This window comes from Ursus arctos, unplaced genomic scaffold (genome assembly GCF_023065955.2).
Source record: "Ursus arctos isolate Adak ecotype North America unplaced genomic scaffold, UrsArc2.0 scaffold_6, whole genome shotgun sequence".
Classification (NCBI taxonomy): Eukaryota; Metazoa; Chordata; class Mammalia; order Carnivora; family Ursidae; genus Ursus; species Ursus arctos.
In genome coordinates, this window is record NW_026623078.1 from 16,318,331 (window position 1) to 16,342,687 (window position 24,357).

A 24,357-nucleotide genomic window follows, 5' to 3' on the forward strand; every position below is an offset into this window, starting at 1 on the left:
CAGCCATTTGATAACCATTTTCTAAATGGATGTCCTCTTCCATCTTTTTAGAAGCTTTTTACTATCAATACCATCTTTCACAGATATACCTATAAATAATTAATCATGTTCTAGAGTCTCACATCTTTAAAACACCAAAAAAAAAAAACAAAAAAAACATTGAAACTTCTTAGTCCCATTATAAGACCCCAGCCAAGCTCCTTAGAAGTCCAATTTCTTAAAAGCTTTGTCTTTACTATCTCCATCTTTCCTGTCCCATCTATGCTTCCTTTCCATCAACCCACCAAGCAAGCTCTCACAAAGTTCACCAATGACCATTCACCATACAGAACAAGAGTATGTTCTGGGTGCCTGAGTGGCTCAGTTGTTAAGTGTCTGCCTTTGGCTCAGGTCATGATCCCAGGGTCCTGGGATCAAGCCCCACATCAGGCTCCCTGCTCAGTGGGATGCCTGCTTCTCCCTCTCCCACTCCCCCTGCTTGTATTCCCTCTCTCTCTGGCTGTCAAATAAATAAATAAAATCTAAAAAAAAAAAAAAAAAGAGTATGTTCTATCATTGCCAGCTCCTCAATTTATTGGGAATGTGACTTACTAGGTTAGTCACCTAATCTTTCTGAGCTGCTAAAAGTGGCTGATAAATATAGCTTCCTACTGGGTTCTCTGTGAACTAATGAAATAGAATAGGTATAACAAACAAGCTTAGCATAATGCTTAACACAGAGTAAGCATTTAATAAAAGCTGGCTACTATTATTATTAAATGATTATTTTCAATCTTTGTTACCCTTGGCGTTAGGCCCTTGATCTTCCCCTTTCACTCTATATTCTTTCCATAAGCAATCCTGTCCACAATGAGTTTCAATTAATATCACAACAAAGATGACTCACAAATTCATATTTCAAATTCAGATGTCTCTTCAGAGCTTCAGACCCATATATTCAAATACCTCCTTAGCATGCCCCCTTGGCTGTATCAAAGACAACTTTAACTTCCTAAGTCTAAGATGGCACTCATAATCTGCCCCCTTAGACATGTCATGCTTCACTCTTCATCTCCAGCAAAACACCAATTGTGAAAGCCAGACATAGAAGGGTATCCTCTGTTATCATCCTTAGAAATTCTCTCATCTCTTTCCAATTCTACCTTCTCTACAGGCATACCCCCAATTTAAAATGTATCATCTTTCTCTTGAAAAAACCTCCTAACTGGTTTACTCCCTCCAAACTATTCTCCAAGCATCAACCCTGAGGCCTTCTAATCATTCAAAATACTACAGGTTAGTTAAAAGTACACTGTAATTATACCTCCTATACTGCCTTATATACAGAATTAAACAGACCTGAGATGATTCTCAGGCCATTAAGTAAATCTCTTGCAGGCCTAAATTATTTTCTAGTAAATTATTTAGCCTCTGCAAGCCTCAATTTCTGTATCTGCAGAATGGAAGCAATAGTACTTTACTTCCTATATTGTCGTTAAGAGTACATTAATAATGGGAATAAAAAGCTTAAAAGCTTAATTCAGTGCTTGCTACTTACTGAGAACTAAATGTTAGCTAGTAAACCAAGCTGAGTATAACTTTCCCATTGCCCAAGTTCTGGATCTCATCTCTTGCACAGCCTATTTTAACACACCCCTAAACTGGTCTCACCCACCTCCAAATGCACACAGCCCAAACAAAGCATATTGCAGGCTTCAAGAAAGTCAGGTAAACCTGGTCTTTAGTACTTTAGGATTAAGTTAAAGATCAAGTCCAAACCTCTTTGAGCTTGGCATACGATCCAGCGCATCTACCTTCCTAATTTCTTCCAAAGTCATTTCCCCCGATGTGCATTGGATTCATACCCATCAGGATACTTGAATTTACTATACTACCACCTCTACTGGGCCAGCTCCTTTCAACTTGTTTTTTTTTTTTTTTCTGTCTGCAATGCATATGTCTGCACTAATTATCAAATTACTAATTATCTAGATTTTACAGAAGTGGAAACTGCAGCTCAAATAAGTGAAATGACCGGCCAGGATCACATAGGTAGGTGATTGGACAAGATGTCAAGGCAAGTGTTCCTTTTTTTAGATTTTACTGACTTGAGAGAGAGAGAGAGAGAGAGAGAGAGGGAGAGCACGAGCGCGCACAAGCAGGGTGAATGGCAGGCAGAGGGAGAGAAGCAGACTCCCTGCTGCGCAGAGAGCCCTATGAGGGGCTGGATGTGGGGCTCAATCCCAGGACCCTGGGATCGTGACCTGATGATGTTTAACTGACTGAGCCACCCTGGCGCCCCTCAAGGCAAGTGTTCTTAGCACTATATTAGCACTTCTCAGACTTTTCCAATGAGCAGTCTGGTTGAGAGAAGAGTTTAACTCCCATCCTAGAGGTCAAGCAAGGCATAGACCCAAGACTCCGACCAGCTTGGAGTACCATGCTTTAACTTCAAATAAAATGAATCATTTTCAAAATCAAAAACTTTGAACAAGTAAAGTGGAGGACATAAAGCCTCTCACATTGAGAGTTCTCTGTGTGTTAAACTGAAACTATAAATCCAAGTGTATCTGTTTTGCAGCTATAAATCCACTACAAAAACCTATCTTCAGCTTTCATTTTCATCACTATTCAGAAGGATATCATTAAAGACAGTATCATGCAAATGGCTGCAGTTACTATTACTTTCTCACAATAAAATCAAGCATAGCCAGAGTGTTTAGGAAGAGAAGGACTGCCCTGAGGACTCTCCCAAGATCCCTAAAATAAATAAAGGCTGAAGACAAAAGGAAATCCACTGATCCTAGGCCAAACTTGAGTCTTCTTAGGATAACAGTCATTTCTGCAGAGTAAGTCTTCTCAACTGGGGCACCAACTGAAAACTTAGGCTATATCATTCTTTGTTATGGAGAGCTGTCCTGTGCGTTGTGGGCCATTTACGGTCTACCTAGCAGATGCCAATAGCATTCCACCCCCAGTTGTAACAAGCAAGTATCTCCAGACTTTGCCAAATGTCCCTCGAGGGCAAAACCACTCCCACTTGAGTACTCTAGAGTGTCTTGAGATATACACCTGGTATATCCCTGAACGGACAAGTGAACATCAGGAGAGCTCAAGCCTCTAATTCTAGACAGGAAAATCGTGGGAGAAAATAAGAGACCTCTCCCTGTTTGCACAGGGCGTTAGGATAAAAGAAGAAAGTATTTGTGGCTTCTCAATGCTAATTTTCCATAAGGAAGTAAACTGAGTGGGATTTGACTTAAATTCCTTAACAAAAAATTCCAGGTGAGGCTTCAAAAACAATCAGACATTTAAGACTGCATTCGGGGTGCTGCAGGACGAGAGGGAAGAAAAGCATCCAGGACTGAGTTTCTACTTAGATGACAGTATTTGGCCTCTAGTCTAACAACACAGTGATAAAAGGAGGCAGCTCAACATGACACCACTTTGACATCGTATAAATGAACACAATCTCCTCTACTCCATCAAAAGCCCAACACATAAAGATATACATGTGAACATTCAGACAGTCACAAGAAAACAAGAAGCTATTTTACGTAGAACCTTCAACATCTGCAATTCTGAAAGCCTAGCTTTTATGTTTAATAAAATGCAGCTCACCACCCTTGGCAGCTATTCCCTTAGCATTTGCTAATAAGTGAGAAAACAAATGCAGAATCCTGTGGAAGTTACCCAAAGCAAAAGGTTTGGTAGGGATGGGGTGTAGTTCACATGTGAACACACATGCACACACTTCCATGTTTTTGGTATTTAGGAATACTTTTGTCTTTACCCTTAAAAAAGAAATTCAACTCTGCTTGATATATTTTATTATTATTGCTTTTACTCTTCCACAATTTAATGTTTTCCCCCAGGAAATTATACTACAAATTTTAAGTAGCCTCCTAAAGATCTAGCTAAAATGAAGAATTAGATCATATAAACTACCGAGTGTCTTGAGCCTCAGATTTCCCATCTGTAAACTGGCATAAATAAAATTTACTTCTTAAAGTTGCTGTGGCAATCATATGAATGAAGTCTTGTGTGGCCAAGACTGGGTGCCTAAAATACACTCAAGAAATGGTTACCATTTCTACTGTTGTAACTATTCTACATCAACTTCTCTGAAACTCCAGTTTCTTTCACAAACTCCGAAAAGAAAATGTGTTTTGGAGAAAGAAAATATTTTAGAAGCACATCTTACATCTATGTAAACACAAGGTAAGTATCATTTGTGATGAGAAAGTAGGGTAAGGGCAAAAGAAAAAATAAATGTTTGGTGTTTTGTTTGGGAATTCTCCTGTCAATGACATCTGATTGCCAGCAGCTTATGATATGAAGACAATGTTCCTTCCTCTGCAAAAAAAAAAAAAATTTTAAGGAAAGGGAAAAAAAAGTAAGAAAAAATGACAGAAATAAGACAGAAGAGAAACAAAGCAATAATATGACAGACTGGAGGGAGGGTTACACAAGATAAGTAAATTCTACAATGACAATATTCTCCTAACTCTTCCAAGAACAACAGCAAAAGGTCAGATACTTTCCAAAGAAGCTGGGGTTTAGATTTCACTGTTTATCTAATTAATATAATTCCACTGGAAACAATTTTTCTTCCCAGTAGCCAAAATCTACTTTTAGGTGTGTTAACAAATACTTACAAAGTATTGCTACGCTATGCTAAGCTCTTCCTCTGGAATTATGTCTTTTAAAATTTATTCATTCAACAAGAGCTCCATTAAAATGAATTTTGAAAGTATTAATAACAAATTCAAAATTCTGGATTTATCTAAGAAAATGTCAATTATTTCCCCCAGAAACCTACCCAAATAAAACGCAAAGGTTCTTCAATTCTTATGCTCTGGAGAAAATACCAGGTAGATGGCTGAAATGAAGTTGCTGGGAAATATACTTCCAAACACTTCTTTAAAAAGCCCCCAAAATACATGCCATCGAGAGATCACTCTACAGCTAAAGGTAATCATGAGCATACCCCCCACAAATGCCCTGCATATTAACAGCTCCCCAACAAGGCTTCTACAGTTCTTGGCCCTCAATTAGCTCCTGGTAGGTCCGGCAGAAAACGTGTTTTCTATAGTCACAACCCTTCCAGCAATTACATCAAAGAGGGCTAGAAGTCCATGGGGGTTCTAATCCAACCCCTTCATTTTACAGAAGAGCCTGCAGTAGGGAATGAAGTTAACTTTCACAGCCTTTTGATATCAAGGCCCACCCAGAACAGAGAGCTCCAGTTCCCAGGTACAAAGCACGTACACATAGCCTGGGAGGGGCCAGAAGGGCAAGGGTTCTTGAGTCAGACTACTTGCAACCTCACCCATCTCACCCAACAACTGTCTGTACGACCTTGAGCACCTAAACTTCGCGTCTCAATTTCCACATCTGCAAAATGGGAGTCAGGACCCCACGACCTGGGGTTGTCGGAGGAGTCAAGGCGCTGGGACTGGCTTCGAGGCTTCCCCCGCTCCCGGACGCGGGCTGGCGCCGCCGCCCATCCGCTCCCAGGGCGCCCGGCACTCGTGGCACCCACCTGCACGTTAGGGAAGCTGGTCTTGAGCAGGTAGAACATCTTGCGGTTGGACAGCACGTCCCCGCTGGTCATCTTGTCCTCGGCTCCCTCGCGCGTCTTCCCCTTGGACTTCTCGTGGAGGACGTTGCTCTCGCGGACGCGCCTCACTTCGTCGCCGCCGCGAACAGCAGCCAGCACCGACACGGCCAGCATCTCGCGGAGGTCCACGGTGCCTCCATCGGCCGCGGCCGCGGGCCCCGCCGCCCCGCCGCCGCCCGGCTCGCCGCCCAGGCCGAAGAGGCTGAAGCGGCCGGCCAGAAAGCCCGAGTACAGGTGGTAGAGCACGCCGAGCCCCAGCAGGCAGAACACGGCCACCCCCAGCGGGGACAGGCGGATGCCCATAGGGGCCATGGCGCGGGAGGCCGGGGCTCGGGGCGGCGGCCCTCACAGGCCTCCCCGCGCCCGCCGCCGCGCTCCCGGGCCGGGCGCCGCGCGTCCTACACCGGCGTCCGCTCGCCGGCGCCCGCGCGCCCCATCGCTCCCTCCCGGGAAAGGCCGATCCACGCCAAGAAGCCCACCGTCGCCGTGCCGCGCGCCCAACTGCCCCGGGCAGCGCGATCCCGGCTCCTCAACTGGCCACTGGGTCTCACTTCCACGTTAGCCAACGGCTGCAAGGTGAAAGGGGAGCGTGGGTGTGTATCCGGGTTACGCGAGGGGGCGGGGCGGGGTGGAGCGATATAGGTTCCGCCCCCGGGGCGGGGTGACCCTAGGGGCGGGGCTATGGGCTAAGAGCTCGGGGAGCCGCCGGATTGCTCCTCCTCGTTTAGTCAGGATGGAGCAGTGTTTGGGTTTTCGAATCTTGCGAGTGATGGGGCAATTTTCCACGCAGGGAAGGCTCTGAGTGCCTTGTGCAAATTTAAATTCAGTCTCTCTTCGAACGAAGATGTATGGCTGATAAAAGGTCTAGCCTTTATTTTACAGTCTAGACTTGCCATCACTCTCAGATTATTGATAAACGGAAGAAATTACAAGCCATTTTCAGAGAGATCGGTATGCTTTTTTCTCAGGCGCTTGTGTAGACAGAGCCTGTAGCTTTAAATCGCTTCTCTGACCTGGGAGAGGTGGGCAGTGACCGGTACTGGAGAATTTTACTTGCTCTTTAATGTATTGGTCTCTCTGTGGTTATCAAATGTGTATGCATTTACATCTGTATGTTTATATAGATTTTTCCCTATACTTACATCTGCCAGAAAAAAAACCATCCTTTATGCAGCTGAAAAACATGGCTTGATTCTGGACTTCCATAATGAAAGAAAGCGCTCCAGGCTTCTCTCATTTCCAAGGATAGTTTACACGTACTTTTCTCCCAGTGGTTGAGATGGAAGAGGAAAGGTCTGAGAAAGCCCACTTGATATAAAGATTATCACAGGATGGTCAGTCAATTTAGAATATGTAATCTTTGTGTCAATATAGGCCCCCCAAATGTACTTGCAGAAGTCTTTAACAGATATAACTGCCTTGTATGCCACTTACCTTAGCAGTCATGGTTAATACTAAATTGTAATAAGTATTATAATAAGCATGAATAAGTTTATCTTCCATCTCACAAGTGAATATTAAGATGTGCAGTATCATCCTCAGGTATAAGAATATTTATATAAAATCAACTTAAAATGCAGCCTATTTTACAGTTGATAACCAAAAGTCACTGGTTTTAAATGGGCTTTAATAAACATTAATGACCTTAAAAACTGCAAGTATACAGAATGGATTCTGAACATCCTTTGCTAAGGAAATCCTTAGAGACAGGCTGACCTTCATCACTTCCTTAGAGTTCAGAACATCTGTAGAATTTGCATATGGTTATATAGATACAATAAACAAAGACTATTGATTGCTTGGTTTCCCTGGCAGCAGTCTGTAACTAGCTTAAAAATAATCACAGCACAAAATCAAGTACAAATACAAATCAATGAAAGAACAGTCTCTGGGGTGTTGATAGCACCACATCTAAAGGAACTGGCACTGTTCTTGTCAGCTTTTGGGAACAAATTCACAATTAAGCAAAGCTGCTTTCAACAGAAATCTGAAAGCGAAGGTCACAGGGTAATTATGGCTCCCAAATCGAGAGATAAACACAAAGATCAGGGTTGAAGTAGAAAGGCTTAAGTTCAGCAGAACCACCTCAAACTATACCATGAGATCAGCGAAAGATATGGGGTGGGGAATAGTTGTGAATATAGTAAAGCATTGTTAGAAAGTATGGATGAGGTCTACAAAAATAAACTGAATAATATTTTCCAAGGATATTGGAAAGGACTATCAGGCCCCATTCACTGTGGCATTATAAAAGCACCAGTGGGACACCCAGAGAGATACTGAAAACTCCGGCCATTTATACTGCAGGGAAGGGATTAAAGAATTGAAGGAGAAGATGCCCTATAACAAATGAGTGAGTTTAAAGACCATAGTTCCGATAGATAGATAGATAGATAGATAGATAGATAGATAGATAGATATCATAGTTCCAAAAGGGGCTCTAGGACCCAGGTGACCACAGGGAATAGGTAATAGATATTGATAAAATATAACATATAATCATTAAGAGAAACTGTGTGATTAAGAGAAAATGTAATTAATTACATGTGGGACAGTGATATCTTAGAAACTTCACAGGAATTTGATTGCAAGAAACTTGCTTTTTCAGTAACAAGTGGTCAGAGGCTCCAAAGAATGCATACATACTCAGGGGCCTGGGTGGTGCCATTGGTTAAGCATCTGACTCTGGGTTTCAGCTCAGGTCATGATCTCACAGTAATGAGTTCAAGCCCAGCACCGTGTTGGACTCCCCCGCGCAGTATAGAGTCGGCTTGAGATTCTCTCTCCCTCTGCTCCTCCTGCTCACCTCTCTTTCTCTCTCTCTCTCTCAAAAAAAAAAAAAAATGTTACATACCAATGAAAACTTTATGAAAGTAAATGTAAACTAATAAGTTTGTGAACTGAGGCAAACTGTACTTTAAAAAGTAACCTTTTTGGGGGCGCCTGGGTGGCACAGTCGTTAAGCGTCTGCCTTCGGCTCAGGGCATGATCCCGGCGTTCCGGGATGGAGCCCCACATCAGGCTCCTCTGCTCCTCTCCCACTCCGCCTGCTGTGTTCCCTCTCTCGCTGACTGTCTTTCTCTGTCAAATAAATAAATAAAATCTTTAAAAAAAATAAAAAGTAATCTTTTTTTCTAGGTAGTGAAGAAGATGAGGACCGCATATATTCTGTATAAATACTAATAGCAGCAGGAATTGATACACAGTAGAAACTTCTTTAACTTTCCACTTCACTGGCTTGGCAGACTCTGCTTGCCACCGTCTGCGTGTTTACACCTGGCAAATGCCACCTTTTAGAGCACTGCCCCCTTTCACTTCCACTACTAGAACTTTAAGTACTTCTTAAGAGTTCTGTTTATTTCAACCCCATTTTGCCATTGTGGTTATTATTATAAATACATGTAAGTTAAATGTTATGTAAAACAGTCAAATAAAAGTATAAATATAAAGCTGAAAGCTTTGAATGACTTGATATGGGTATGTTGTTAAAACAAAAATTACTATCAAATTAAGTGTTGGAGCAAAACTGTATTCGATTGTGAAGAAAAAGGATCATAAAAGCTCAAACAAATACTGAAATCAGGTTGCTTGACTTTAAAGAAACCAAGCTGGTCATCTTAGATAATGCATTACTCATGTGGTTGAAAGTGCAACTTCATGAATATACTCAAAGAAAACCCTTTGCCTTATATTAAAAGATAGACAAATGATTATATATTTACATTTTACATCTACAACCCACTCCTATCTTGATTATATCAGACAAAGGACCTCCCCTTAAAGTCTGGATGTTGCTACCTTCCTACCACCTTTCTTTATGCTCTCCATTATGTGTGAAATAAATAATATCCATTTATAGAACATTGTTAAGATCTTAAATAATGAGGATATTTTGATTTGTCTGAATGACTCCTGACCCCAGAGTTTATCTTGGAGAAACGATGTGTGTGTGTGTGTGTGTGCGCGTGTGTGCGTGCGCGCGCGCGCATGCGTGTGTGTGAAATCTCTGCCAGCTAGCTTTCCTGTATGATTTTTTCTTTTGAAAGGGTATTTAAGGGGAAAAATGAAATTAATTAAGCGTTCAGGCTAGTTGATCCCTAGGGAAAAGTAGTTTTACTACTTTTCTGAGAAAGCAAGAAAAAACAATGAATTGATGGCATTTCTTCCTGTTTAAAATATTCCAAGAAGAATATTATTTGTATATCCTTCCTTTAAATGATATGAGCCTATAAAAACAATAGTTCTGTTTTGTAATAGACCCAGTGATATGGTGCTTGGTTCTGCCGTTAAAGTTCTCTCTTTAGCAGATCAAACAATTCTTGGGACAATGGCTTTCATATGTTAAGATTCCATATGCTTGTTTCTAAAACATGATCTACATCCGTTCTTAAAATTGATTTTCCCAAAGATTTAGAAATAATCAATTTAAATGGGTAAGTTTTTCAATTAACATAAAATAATGTGTTAACACTGTAACCTTGTACTATGGCTCTGATCTTAGCAATAATAACAGTGAATACTTATTTTAAATAGAGGCAACACGGCATGTATATAAAATAGAAAATTGAGTTTGATTTCTACCCTTTGAAATTGTAATCACTCTAAGCCATATGATCCACATAGGTATTTTGCATATCTTTCTATCCCCTGATCTTTTGCATATATGAACTGAGTAGATATTTATGAAAGTGGACTTTTAAAAACTAGTTTCAATGAAATTTTGTCTATTGTGTAAAGTGTTTTTAAAAATCTTGAATTTAACAAATACATTAAGGACCCAACATTCATTTTGTCCATCCAGAACTTTCATTTCATAGACATACAAGTCAGATGAAATAAATATTTGCTTTGGAACTGTTAAGATGTCAAATGTTTGTTAATTTTTGTGTGTGCTCCTTATTAAATCCAATGCTTGGCAAAGCATCAATTCAGTTAGTAATGTAAATTTTCCCACCTATATTTTATTCTCTGAGTGGTCCGAACTCATACTGCACGTTTTGCCCTCTATCTACCTGCAACTGGAGGTAAAATTTATCTTCTTAAAACTCCATTTAGTTAAAAAAAAAAAAAAGCCCACAATATAGTATCTAAAATTTCCTAGTCTCCAAAAATAGCAATGTGTTTATCAATCATGATTAGAATATGTAGTTTATGGCATTGTCTTTATGATTGATATTACAGAAGAACCCCAACATAATACATGTTGCTATTGCACATGCAATAGCAAGCCAAGTCATGTCACACAGAATGTAAGAACTTAGTGTGTTTAATAATATCTTAGCCAAACTTACTTAGTCTCAAACTTACTGTCAACGAGAAAAGGTGAAAAAAATATTTTTAAAGGAAAGTTTCCCTTAACAATGCTTCCCTACTACATGAAATATTCTTCTGTGTGTTTAAACCCTCTATATTGATTTCATGATGCTATTAATGACTCACTGTCTGGAAACAGTTGTCTGTGAGTCTCTATTTCTCTTTGTCTTTCCAGCAGAGGTGCTGACTTCCTTTTCAAGAATGCTATCCTTTCAAGGATGTTTGTACAGCAAACAGCTTTGAAAGACAGAGATGGTGTCTTCCTTCAGAGAAAAAGACAAGTTTTTTTCCTGCACATTAAAATAAAGATAATCGCAGGCAGGGTTACTGCCAGTTATAAAAGTTTCAGGGTCCCTAAGCTCAAAGTTCTGCTCCTCTGGACCCTCTTAGTGTCACTCTGTGGGAAGTGAGGTCTGAGAAACAGGGACCAGTGCTGACTCTGAAAGGCACAATTGCCTTGTCTGTGAGCCAGGAGTCTTGTGTCTTCTGCCATGAAACCGGTAGGCTAACTGATTAGCTGCAGGTAGGGTGAAATCTCAAGACAATGTTCCATTATCAATTTAGCCATAAAGTCAGTTTTGCCAGTTTATTTCTTCACCTTAGTCCCGAAGCAAATAGAAAATGTATTTTTCTGCAGCATCAACTTACTAATACTGCATTATGCTACAAAGTGTCTTCCAGAAGCACCTCTTCTTTTAGCAGAATGAAATCTCTTACTCATCTGTCTTCAGCCAGGAGCCTCACTTAGAGCTTCCTGCCTGTCCTTGGGATTGTCATAGTTAGCGAGATGAGACACACCCAGATTGCTCTAGATGAGAAGGGTTTCTGTAAGAATATCTGCAGTAATGGGAAACCCCAGGAACATTCTTAGCAACTTAGATTCATTCTTTGTCTCAGTGCTTCTACAACTATGATATTCCGCAGATCCTGAAGTGCTTCAAGATTGACTCATAGTCAAGTAGAATGCAAAAGCAGCTCCGGTAACCCATATTTCTTCCATGCATCATGTTTACACCAGCAACAAAAGCTTAGATTAGGTCACTCATACTGGCAGGGTTTCATGCCAAGTTACTTGTTGTGTGGTACTACTCACATACATCTTGCTGGGTGCCTTTGGCTCTGGTCCAGTCATTCCAGCCAGGAAAAGCAGGGTTACTTCCTTTGGACATCCACACACATGGCAAAAGCCATAGCCACTTGAAGAATTGCCTGATGTTGATTTCCTTTGGAGAAGGCCATGGGCAGATATAGTCATCATTGCCCATCTATTAGTGCCTCAAGTAACATCTTAACGTCCTTATGCCTCACTACAAAGTTACAAACACCTGCCAGGTAAACATCGAATCAGAAAAGTCTAGAGGTTAACACACTAGAGAGATCATTTTGTTCCATCTCTTGATTTTGTAGGTGAGTACGTTGAGTTCCCTGAGAGCTAAGCCAGATCAGAACCCCGGTCTTCCACTCTTATTCAGCAGGATTTCCACACAACGCCCACATGTGGGTGACATATCTCTTCTTCGGAAGACAGCAAGAGTATTAGTCCCTCAAATGCAGAGCCCTCGTTTTCAGGTCCTGCCACAGTGAGTGCCCCATGGAGTGGCATGTTCTCTCTGTCTCTCTGTCTCTCTCTCTCTCTATTTTTCTCTCTGTCTTTTCCCCTCCATCCCTCTGTCCCCTTCTCTCTTTTCAAATTCAATCGAATCACCTTAGATTTGCATATAATCTGATTTGGATTACATTTTTTTCTCACTTCTTGCATGCTTCTTTCTGCATGATACCACTTAATTTTAAATAGTCTCCAGTTTCTACTTTATGAATTGCTTATTACCATGAACAACCCAATAAAACAAATTCTTAGGTTTTGTACTCTTCATGATTTTCAAGCCTGGATACCACAGTCTCCAGGAGGCTTCCCTGATGGCAGAATGGACCCCATGCTCTTTATATGTGTTCCAGTAGCCAAGACCATTGCCTGTCATTGCCTGATCCCATCATCTCATCACTGCCTGATCACCTGGCTGCCTTCCCTACTGAACTGTGAGCTCCTGGTGAACAAGACCCATACCTCATTCTGGGTCGGTATCCCAGCACTTGGAATTCTCGATGCATGCCTAACAAGTGGTTTATAATGCATTTTGTTCACCCCACCACATTTACATCACCATTATCCCTTCCAGTATTCCTCACTTAGCTTTGTTCATTACTTCTTATCTCTTTCTATTCCCATAGGGCAATAGAATAAGGGTAACAATCTCTCAGACACAAAATCTTACTAAAATCTAACCAAAAGGTAATAGGAAGAGCGTTAGGAGGGAGAGTTTATTACATTTAATTTTACTGTGCATCTCTTTGTCTTTAAGCTCAGATGGCTCTCTTTCAGCCACAGACAGATGTCAATTACAGTGCCACCTCTTTGGAAACATGCACCAAATTTATCTATGATATTCATGGAGCAACTCAGCACAGACAATGAGTCCAGCTCCTAATAAGTGACAAAAAATGGACAGATTTTAACGATTCCTGATTCTTTGGGATGCCGATTAGGAAATGACCAGCAAAATGCAATTTCTGTAGATTAAGAACAAGAAGCCTCCGGGGATATTTATGCGACCACACTCTTTTTAGGCTGCTCTCATCCCTTTTCATATAAGAAGGGACCAAGTGTGCCAGGGGCAGGGCTAGGAGGAGGGGGTTGATGACAAAAAGCCCTGAAGGAACATCTGGGATGACAGAAATACTCTATATTATTACTGTATGGATGGTTCCCTGACTCTATACATTTGTCAAAATTCAGCAAATCGACAAATACTTAAAATTGGCAAATGTTATTGTATATAAATTATACCTCAAAAAATTGATTTTTTAGAAGGAAGGAAGGACAAACAAATCAAGTCAAGAAACAGATCCTGCATGTGATAGTAGTGTACCTCTTTGGAGACAAAATAGGGGAGGGGTGGGGCTGACATCTGCATTTCTACCCGATCATACTATAACTGCATGTTCCAATAAAATTGTCTTGATGTAATGTCTTAAGAGAATAAGAAATCTCTTTCATTCCTGTCTAGCATGATCTGCAAGCTCATTCTCCCCACTGACTTGTGCAGGTAGAAATAAACACAGAGTAATCAAGGGAGAAAAGCTAGCCCTTTGGCTAGTCAAACTAGAATGCAGATGACTGGGGAGGGGGAAAACTGATATTTCTCTCCAAGGGGCATGCAGCACATGAATGTAAGTCATGAGGGTGAATGAAGTTCCCTGTCTGGCTGGATTTGTGACCTAAGGTCCTTCAAAGATTGACCCGGATAAGAAAAACTAGGGCAACATTTGAAAGTGAAGTCACATGTCTACATCAATCACAGCAAAGCTCCAGCCAAATAGAAGGAGGAGACAAATGAATGCTGAAGAATCTGGAAGGGCACTCTGCTTGCATCCTAACTAGAGCACTCGGGGCAGACTTCAGCCAAAGCTTCGATGTCCAGGACAGGGCTCCTGAGGCTGAGACTACAGAAGGAACAAAGATGCAAAGCCCTTTGCTTTCCCTTACTGACCATGTGCGCTTTATAACAACGGGTGTTTCTGTCTTGGAAGCTGTTTCCCCTTCTTCTGTGCATTCTCTTGCCCTTCTGGGCCTTGCCAGATCTCTGCCACCTCTGAGCCCCATGCAGTCATCACTCCTTCCTCCCCAGTGTCCTCCCAGCAGCTCAGTCTCTGAATTTCTTCGTGCTCCTAACCTTTCCTGTTCAGCTTAGCACTGCACAGCCTTCCTCATTATTTCTGCATAATATTCCTCAACGCTCTACCAACATGGTCTAGTCTCTTATGCTTGAGGAAACAACCCAGCAACCAAAGGACCATTTCCCTCAAATTCTCATTCTTGTCTTGCACTTCTCATACACTGCAAAGGCCATGCTTTGCTCGCTTTCCTCAGATGCTGGGCACACATTGGCTCTCCTAGGCTACCTCTGGCTGGGGCAGGCCCTTCCCTGAGGACTAGGAACTCTGTTGGTTGTGGGACCCTGGAGTGGCTGAGACAAGGAGGCTTCCTGTATTTGCACACGTCAGGTTATCCTGTAGGATGGGACAGGCTAGCCCCTGCTTCCCCTCCTTGTGCCCTCTCCCTTCCCAAGACTCTTGCCTCTGGTCTCTGGGCCACTGTTCTGTGGTTTTTGAGGAAATCTCAATGACCACAGAGGGCATCACTTTCCTCCACCACTCCTCCAGGTGCTGTGGCCTCGGAGGCATGTCCCCCATCCCTGGTCTCACCAGCCTAACCCGGCTATGCCAGCTGGCACAGATCTGCTGTTGACTCAATGGGTTGTGTTTTAAATGGACACCATTTGTTTTATTTATTGGGATGATTAATTCTCAAAGGCTTGTAATCTAGTTTTTTTTTTTTTTTTATATATATATAACTTCCTTCGTACCTGGCAGAGACTTGGCCAGGTATGGTAGTTGATTGATTACATGATGCCTTGTGCCTGGGGGAAAAAAGAGGGGGAGAGGTGGTACCCAATTGCATCAACCCTATGCAACGGGAGGCTAGATGTAAGTTTTCTCATTGTCTTGCAGTTTTCACTGAGATTCAAACGCTGAGAACAGTGAAACTATACATTCTCAAGAGAGGCGCTTGCCAGCTCATGTCCCCAGAACTGCTGTCAGGATCCCCAAGGAACAGGACCAATCCCTCCCTTCCACCACCACATAGACCAGGAGCATGATCAGAGAGGAAAGATGAGTGAGGATCCATTTAATGCTAGTTGCTGAAGGCTGTTCTTCCCTTGACTGTGCCCCGTCTCTGCTTCAGACAGAATGAGAGGGATTTGGGTGGAACTGTTTAGCAAAAAACCCAGTGTGCCCTAGATTGTGAAGGCATGGAGGGTAGAAAAGTCTAAAGGTAAGAGGTATTCCTGAATGGAGTGGCTTGGGCTCAGAATCGGGCAAGACAAAGAGCTGGGTTTGCGGTCTTCGCCAAAGTAGTTGTCCAGCAAGTAGCCAGGCTGGGGCTCTCTTGAGGTGATACTGTCCATGAGGACTGCCTACTGGCCACTGTGGCAGAAGGCCTCTGGCAGATGAAGTTTCCAAGGCAGGCTGGAGAGTGTGTCACTCACCCCAGGGAATCCCCAGGAAATAGCTTGAAGGTACCTAGTAGGGGATTGGTGATAGAAGGCTTCAGAGAAACCACAAAAGAGCCCCTGGAGAGAAAAATCCCCCAAAAGTACCTCTGGAGAGAAAAAGCCAAAATTTGGACTTCCACCATCCAAAGGGCAGCAGTACCAGATCACGGCAGCACCATATGAAGTCTTCTGTGTGCCATAGCTTTTCCTCCCTGAGCCTCAAGAGAGTGGTCAGAGAATGAAAACCACCTGAGACCCCCCCTTCTCCCTGTAGGTTTCTGGGTCTGAGGCCAGCCTGAACAATCTGGGGGTAGCAAAGTTAACCTAAGGGTGCCTGGGTGCCTCAGTTGGTTAAGCTCAGGTCATGATCCCAGGTCCTGGGATCAAGCCCCACAACCGGCTCCCTGCTCAGCAGGGAGTCTGCTTCTCCCTCTCCCTCTATTCCTTCCCTGCTTGTGTGCACTCTCTGTCTCTTCCTCTCAAATAAATGAATAAAATCTTAAAAAAAAAAAAAAGGTTAACTTAAATCCTAGAAGTGCTTCTTTCGACATGCATTTTGTTTGTCCACATACCAAGTCAACAGCAGGGATGTGTTTCAAACATATAGATTTACATGCATATTATATTTTATTTATATTTATATACACTATATGGAGAAAAGAACGGAAAGCAAAACTGAGCAAGAGAGAGAAAGAATGGGAAATTGAAATGGGCAAGAAGGTTAGAGTTTGTCTCATGGTTGTGGATTCAGCTAATGGCTTAGTCTCACTATATATTACAGTTATACAGGGTATCCCCCACCTTTGAAAAGTTCATGTGAGGCCACTTCACTTTTATGAAAGACTTACTCCGTTAGTACCTGTTTCTGCTAACCAAGGAAATCCGAAGAGGACTTTTGCTTTTACAAGAAAAGGTGAAAAGCAAAATTAGCCTCCGGCATTCGTTTTGCAGCCACTTGAGCCTTTCTGGGTACCACGTGCAGCTGGAGCAGTGAGGCTGGCCCCCCCAAGCTCCTGCCCCGGGAACCCCACTCAGCATCTCAGCATCCAGCCGCCATAGCTCTGAACTGTATCTATGAGCATCTGTGCTTCACCTTGATTTATTTCGTTCATCTGTTAGCAAGATGTGTCCTAAGGTATCAGCAACGCCTAAGCAAGGTTAAGTTTCTGAGTCTGGGAGCGTTCAAAAGAATTTTCCATATACATGAATGGCAGTTTGGCTTATGAAAGGTTTCATAGGAATGTTCGATTTTTGGATAGTGGGGGGTGGGGTGGGGGCCATCTGTACTTCCCAGCGAGCTGATTGAACATGGTTAACACTGAAGTGGGCAGGATCTAACTGTAATCTTTACCAAAGTCAGTGATGACTTTGTGCACGTGGTTTTGCAATTTTTAAACATAACCTCTTTTTGTTAGGCAGGAAGCTAGGTATGAGCGACAGGAGGATGGACATCCTGCTGCTGGAGAGCTCTGATCAATGCAGGACTGCAGAGGGACCACCCCATTCCCCCGTCTAGCAGTCAGTTTTCAGTTACAACATTCCAGCAGAGGAAGAGTTAAGTGTGCTGTGTTTGTTGCACTTGGGCAGAAAGCAGCTGCTTATTCTTATAATGTGACCTGTGTCCCTAGAATGGAAATAATGTTTCAATTTCCAATCCCATGCACGTATTTAAATACATTTTAGGAAAAGACATGCAGAGTTGGCTAATTATTATATAATCCAGGCATGTCATTCTAATGTTGGGACCCTAGGACCCACGCAAAAGAAAAAATAAGCCCACACCCGAGAGTTTCTGGGACCTTGTCTCTCTTGACTGGCCCGTTCCTCCCTTGGAGTGTACTTTATTTCTTTTAAGATTTTATTTATTTGAGAGAGAGTGAGCGAGAGAGCATGAGCAGGGGCAGAGGGAGAGGGAGAAGCGGGAAGTAGCAGACTTCCCGCTTGATCAGGGAGTCTGAGGTGGGGCTCGATCCCAGGGCTCTGGGATCATGACCTGAGCCAAAGGCACCCGTTTGGAGTGGACTTTAAGAAAACTTTCCTCTGCCTCACTTTCGTTTCCCCTTCCCGTAATTCTTTACTGTGGCAGCGAAAAGAACCAAGGCTTCTTTCCTTTCCCATCTCACTCTCTGTAACACTTTGATGAATCTAAATATTTCATTCACCTCAATATTGGAAGGTATTTTGAGAGGCATACTAAGTCTTAATCTACAAAGCCAGAACTCCATGAAAGAAATATGATATCCCACAGCTGTGAGATGCAGGGGCAAAGCAGGAAAAAGGCTGGGTGAGCATGATAGGTCCAGGTCATCAGGGAAAAGTAAAAATATTTTGAATTTTTAAATAATGCAAAATGTTCAGGGCCTTTAGCTTTTTCTTCTGGATGGTCCAGTATTAATCATAAGATTAATCAACATGAAAGAAAAATGGTGAGAAGATGATAATGCATAAAGTAAAACACCCTCTTTTTACTTATTAACCTTTAAAATAAAACAGCCAGTTATTTTACCAGCAAAATGGGTTTATTCAGAACTAGCAGAGAATTGCAATTCAGGACATGGAAGTTACAGTAAAACCACATGCAAGTCCAACAAACAAAGGAGAAAAATGTTAAGTGTATGGAGAAGAAGGAGGAAGTTGGGAGGGGTTGTTTTGAATAAAAGTCAACTGGAGAAAAGTGAAGGTTCAGGGTGAAGACTATTCCGCATTGACTGAATTGCAGGGGTAGTCCATTTCTTGTAAAAGATACAATGTACATCTTTTCCTGTTGAGGATTCTTCTGTTGGAGTCTGTAACTGACAATTCTTCCTGTAATTGACATTGAGCGGTAGGGCTCCCCCGCCAGCCTCCTGACTCTACCTTACTGAGGTTTTCCTTTATTAACTCACATACTTATTGGGGTATTTACGGATTTCTCATAAATAAACTTTTAAAAATTTCAGGAGACTATTTTTAAAATGTATTTATTCCTAATATAGGGACATTGTCTTTTTTTTTTTCTTTTTAAATTGAGAGAGAGAGAGCACAAGCAGGAGGAGTGGCAGGCAGAAGGAGAAACAGGCTTCCTGCGGAGCGGGCAGCCTGACATGGGGCTGGATCCCAGGACCCTGAGATCATGACCTGTGCTGAAGGCAGATGCTTAACCGACTCAGCCACGGTGGCACCCCGGGACATTGTCTTGATGCCGTGTTTGTTCTGGCACATTGGCTTCTGGTAACGTTAGTAGCTGTCTGGCTTTATGTGAGAAGGACAGTCCTTAGAGGATGACACTAATGAAAGGGAGCCCAGAGATCAGGAGCTCCTGAAGCCAAAGAATTACAGGTGACCCTTGAACAATGAGGGGATCAGGGGCACCAACCCCCTGCATAGTCAACAACCTGAGTGTAACTTTCAACTCCCCCAAAACTTAACTAAGAGCCTACTGCGGGCCAGAAGCCTTACCAATAATATAAACAATACATATTTTTTATATTATATATTATACTCTTAAAGTAAGCTAAAGAAAAGAAAATGTTATTAAGAACATCATAAAAGGGAGAGAAAATACATTTACAATACTGTACTGTAAAAAGTCTGGGCATATGTGGACACACGGAGTTCCAACTTGTTTTGTTTAAGGGTCAACGGCATTTCTTTAGAGTCACTGATGCAGAAAGCGAAGCTGGTTTAAGTCCAGGTAGTGTTCTTTAAACAGAACACATTGTCTGACAGCATGTGACTGTTAGTTTAGGTGACAAAGGTTGGTTCATGCAGATGCCTTCATGTTATCTGTGGGGGAAGCTACTCCTATGTTATCTTCTTGGCTACAATAGCCGGCCTTGGAAAGGTCTGTGGTCTTACAGTTGGGACTCTCAGATTGTAACATGCCCTGTAGACTTCATGGCCTTCATCTTGGTCGCTGTCCTGGAGATAGTTTAGCTTCACCTCTGTGCCAACAGTAGGTTTTTTTACTTGAAATACAACTTCTTGACTTTTGCTTAAGAGCATGTAATCTAGACCACCAATTCTGGGATTCAGAATTCTTTTTCGTGTTGTTATATAAATTAACCCATTTATTACAGGCTAGCAGTGTTTCAAATGATGGAGCTTCCACTGGTCTTTCAACTCCTCTGGTGTTCTGAGGGCAGACTTCACTGACAACAGAAGTGGTGTTACAGGTCCAGACACCACCGACTACTGTTTTCATGCGGGAACCATGATGCCAGATCCCCACAGCTCGTTTTCATCTTGGTTTTGCCATAGAAAGAGCAAGTGTACTTGGCGTGCTGGCTTATTTCAATCATCTGCAGCATTTTCCTGGGGGATGCACCATAACCAGTCCCATATTCACCAACGATTTCAACCTTCTTGGTGCACGTAGCCATGTCGCCGAAAACTAGGTCTGAACCTGGAGAGTGGGATTCGGAACTCTTAACTCTCAATATTCACTCATATTTTTTTCAGAAAGTGTCCTCTAATTTGCATATTATCTACTAAAGGAAATTTATATTCTAAAATATTTTATTAAATTCTTCGTCCACTTAATAAGACCTCAAGACCCCCACAATCACACAATGTAAATTTAAGAAATGAAAGGGATGTCTCAGAAATAAAAAGCTTTTTAAAAAAACATCTATCCGGGAAGAGACAGTTTTCCCAAGGCAAGCAAGAGGACAGACACTGGAGGCAGAGAGAATTAGGCACTTATTCCAGCTCTGCCACTTAGTAAAGCTAAGAACTTGGACAAATTACTCAGGCTATCGGAATCTCAGCGTTCCCGTCCAGAATCACAAGGTAATAGTTGAGTTTTCTCTAGGATTAAGAGAGATCATTTATATAAAGCACTTAGCACAGTGCTTGCCTGATAGATGTTAGCTGCTGTTGCAAAATGAATCCCAGGTATTATGGCCTTATCTTGGATTCAGTAAAACCAGTCTCTAGAGGAGTCCTTAAGAGCCTGGCTCTGTTGCTGCTGTGTTGAGTGGGAATCCAGATTCTTCCACATACCGGCTGTATGCTCTTAGGCAAGACACTTGACCTCTCTTGTCAGCTGGCCGCACATGCACACACACAGGCACATGCACACACACTCACACACACATGCACATACAGAGGACACTCAAGAATCTTCAGAGAATGCTTCAGAGAGATAAACACAATCCAACTCATAAGAGTGGTAGGGATTAGAAATCAAATCTGTCATTCGGTTAACTTGCCCCATGAATGCTCTACAAGTGTATTTTTCCCCTTCTGGTGCCCCCCAGAAAGCATTCATCTGAGGTCTTCCCCACCCCCTTACCTTCTGTGGCCAGTGCTTTAATTTACTTCTCTCCAGTACATTCTCTCCTTCTTCCTTGCTAAACAGACACTACTTTTTGTGGGAGAGGACAGATAAACGCCTAGCCCCAAGGAATGGTTCATGATTCATCTAAATAATTGTGGTAATGTCGCTCTTTATTGCCTCCAGCTTCCTTAAAGCTAGAGTGTGGCCATATAACCCAATTCTAGCCGAGGATACTGAAGAGATGGCTACTGGAAAAAATAAAAGCACGCTGACTGCTTAATCTTGGCAGAAAGAAAGAGCCGGGTGCTTTATTACTACTAACACTGGGAATAATGAACACCGTTTCAGATTTCTTTGCACTTTTTTATGTGTTTTTGTTGCTCTTAGAATATTTCCCGCTAGGACTGTATTTGTCAAATACTGTGCTTGGAAGTCAAATTATATAATTTTTCTGTGTCATTAAACCACCAATTTGATATACAGTTAGGGTCATTTGTTTATTTTTGTTTTCAATTTTTAGGGATCCCCCTCCATTTTGATCTCTATTTACATTTACAGTGTCAAAGTCAAAAGCATAAAACAAGGGGCAGTGTAAGCAGCCCAAGTTCCACCTTTAACTCAATCACTCTGTTCTATCCCTCCAAACAAGGAACAATTTTTATTAGCTTATAAGAATTGCTTTTTAAAAAACCACAAGCCAGAATGTATTCCATTTCTTAGATATAAAGAAACATACTATCCATACTGTGGTGTGACTTGCCTTTTCATTTAGCAGTGCGTATTGGAGATGACTCCACGGCACAGTCTTCCTCATTCCTTTGAGGAATAATACTTCATTTTGTGACTATTCGATAGTGCTCTGTCGTGTGGACCATAATGTCTTCACTCAGTTCTCTGAGGATGGATATTAGGATTCTTTCCAGTATTTTACAAATAACCTCCTACAAGAACAACAAAAAAAACCACACAGTACATACATCTTTTCATATTTTTGTTTAAGTATCTCTTATTTGTTTGTTTCAAGTTTTTATTTAAATTCCATTTAGTTAAAATATAGTGTAATAGTTTTGGGAGTAGAATTTGGTGATTTCTCACTTACTTGTAACACCCAGGTCTCATCACAACAAGTGCCCTCCTTAATACCCATCACCCATTTAATCCCACCTCCCCTCCAGAACCCTCAGTTTGTTCTCTATAGTTAAGAGTCTATTTTATGGTTTGCCTCTCTTTTTTCTCCCCCTATGTTCATCTGTTTTGTTTTTGAAATTCCACATATAAGTGAAATCATATGGTATTTGTCTTTGTCTGACTGACATATTTTGCTTAGCATAATACACTATATGTACACATAGTGACATTACATCCATGTCATTGCAAACGGCAAGATTTCATTCTTTTTGAGGGCTGAGTAATATTCCACTGTATATATAAATACCACATCTTCTTTATCCATTCATCTAATGGTGGGCATTTGGGCTCTTTTCATGGTTTGGCTATTGTTGACAATGCTGCTTATAAACATCGGGGTGCATGTACCTCTTTAAATCTGCGTTTTTGTATCCTTTGGGTAAATACTTAGTAGTGCAATTACTAGGTTGTCAAGCAGTTCTATTTTTAACTTTCTGAGGAACGTCCGTACTGTTTTCCAGAGTGGCTGCACCAGTTTTCATTCCTATCAAGTGTAAGAGGATTCCGTTTTCTCCACATCCTTGCCAACTTTTGTTGTTTCCTGACGTTAATTTTAGCCATTCTGACTGGTGTGAGTTGGTATCTCACTGTGGTTTTGATTTGTGTTTCCCTGATGATGACTGATGTTGAGCATTTTTTCATGCATCTGTTAGCCACCTGGATGTCTTCTTTGGGAAAGTGTCTATTTATGTCTTCTGCCCATTTCTTGACCAGATTCTTTATTTTGGGGGTGTTGAGTTTGACAAGTTCTTTATAGATTTTGGATACTAACCCTTTATCAGGTATGTCATTTGCAAATATCTTCCTCATTCCATAAATTGCCTTTTAGTTTTGTTGATTCTTTCCTTCCCTGTGCAGAAGCCTTTTATCTTGATGAAGTCCCAATATTTATTTTTGCTTTTGTTTCCCTCACCTCCGAAGACGTAGCTAAGAAGAAGTTGTTATGGCTGATGTCAAAGAGGTTACTGCCTGTGTTCTCTTCTAGGATTTTGATGGTTTCCTGTCTCACAGTTAAGTCTTTCATCCATTTTGAATTTATTTTTTGTGTGTGGTGTAAGAAAGTGGCCCAGTTCCATTCTTTTGCATGTTGCTGTCTGTTTTTCCCAAAACTATTTTTTGATGAGACTATCTTTTTTCCATTGGTAGTCTTTCCTGCTTTTTTGAAGATTAGTTGACCATAGAGTTGTGGGTCCATTTTGGGGTTTTCTATTCTGTTCCATTGATCTATGCGTCTGTTTCTGTGACGGCAGGATACTATCTTGATCACTACAGCTTTGTAATAGAACTTGAAGTCCAGAATTGTGATGCCTTCAGCTTTGGTTTTCTTTTTCAAGGTTGCTTTGGCTATTCAGGGTCTTTTGTGGTTCCATACAAGTTTTAGGATTGTTTGTTCTAGCTCTGTGAAAAATGCTGGTAGTATCTCGATAGAGATTGCATTAAATGTGTAGATTGCTTTGGGTAGTATAGACATTTTAACAATATTTATTCTTCCAATCCATGAGCATGGAATGTTTTTCCATTTCTTTGTGTCTTCCTCAATTTCTTTCGTGAGTGTTCTATAGTTTTCTGAGTACAGATCCTTTGCCTCTTTGGTTTGGTTTATTCCTATCTTACGGTTTTTGGTGCAGTTGTAAATGAGATCAACTCCTTAATTTCTTTTTCTTCTGTCTCATTGTTAGTGTATAGAAATGCAACTGATTTCTGTGCATAGATTTTATATCCTGCCATGTTGCTGAATTGCCGTATGACTTCTAGCAATTTTGGGGTGAGTCTTTTGGGTTTTCAACATAGAGTATCATGTCATCAGTGAACAATGAAAAGTTTGACTTCTGTGCTGGTTCAGATACCTTTTATTTCTTTTTGTTGTCTGATTGCTGAGG

The 24,357-nt window shown here is 41.6% G+C and overlaps 1 protein-coding gene and 1 pseudogene across 1 annotated transcript in view; both read right to left on the reverse strand.

Moving 5' to 3' along the window:
- BPNT2 (3'(2'), 5'-bisphosphate nucleotidase 2) overlaps positions 1-6,192 on the reverse strand; it is a 36,774-nt gene extending 30,582 nt beyond the window's left edge. Inside the window, exon 1 of the mRNA XM_026516450.3 lies at positions 5,525-6,192. Coding sequence (XP_026372235.1) covers positions 5,525-5,914 — 390 coding nt within the window. The 5' untranslated portion in view covers positions 5,915-6,192. The remainder of the gene's footprint in view (positions 1-5,524) is intronic.
- A 12,862-nt stretch (positions 6,193-19,054) lies between these two features.
- LOC130542908 (60S ribosomal protein L37a-like) lies at positions 19,055-21,383 on the reverse strand (annotated as a pseudogene).
- Positions 21,384-24,357: the final 2,974 nt, after the last annotated feature.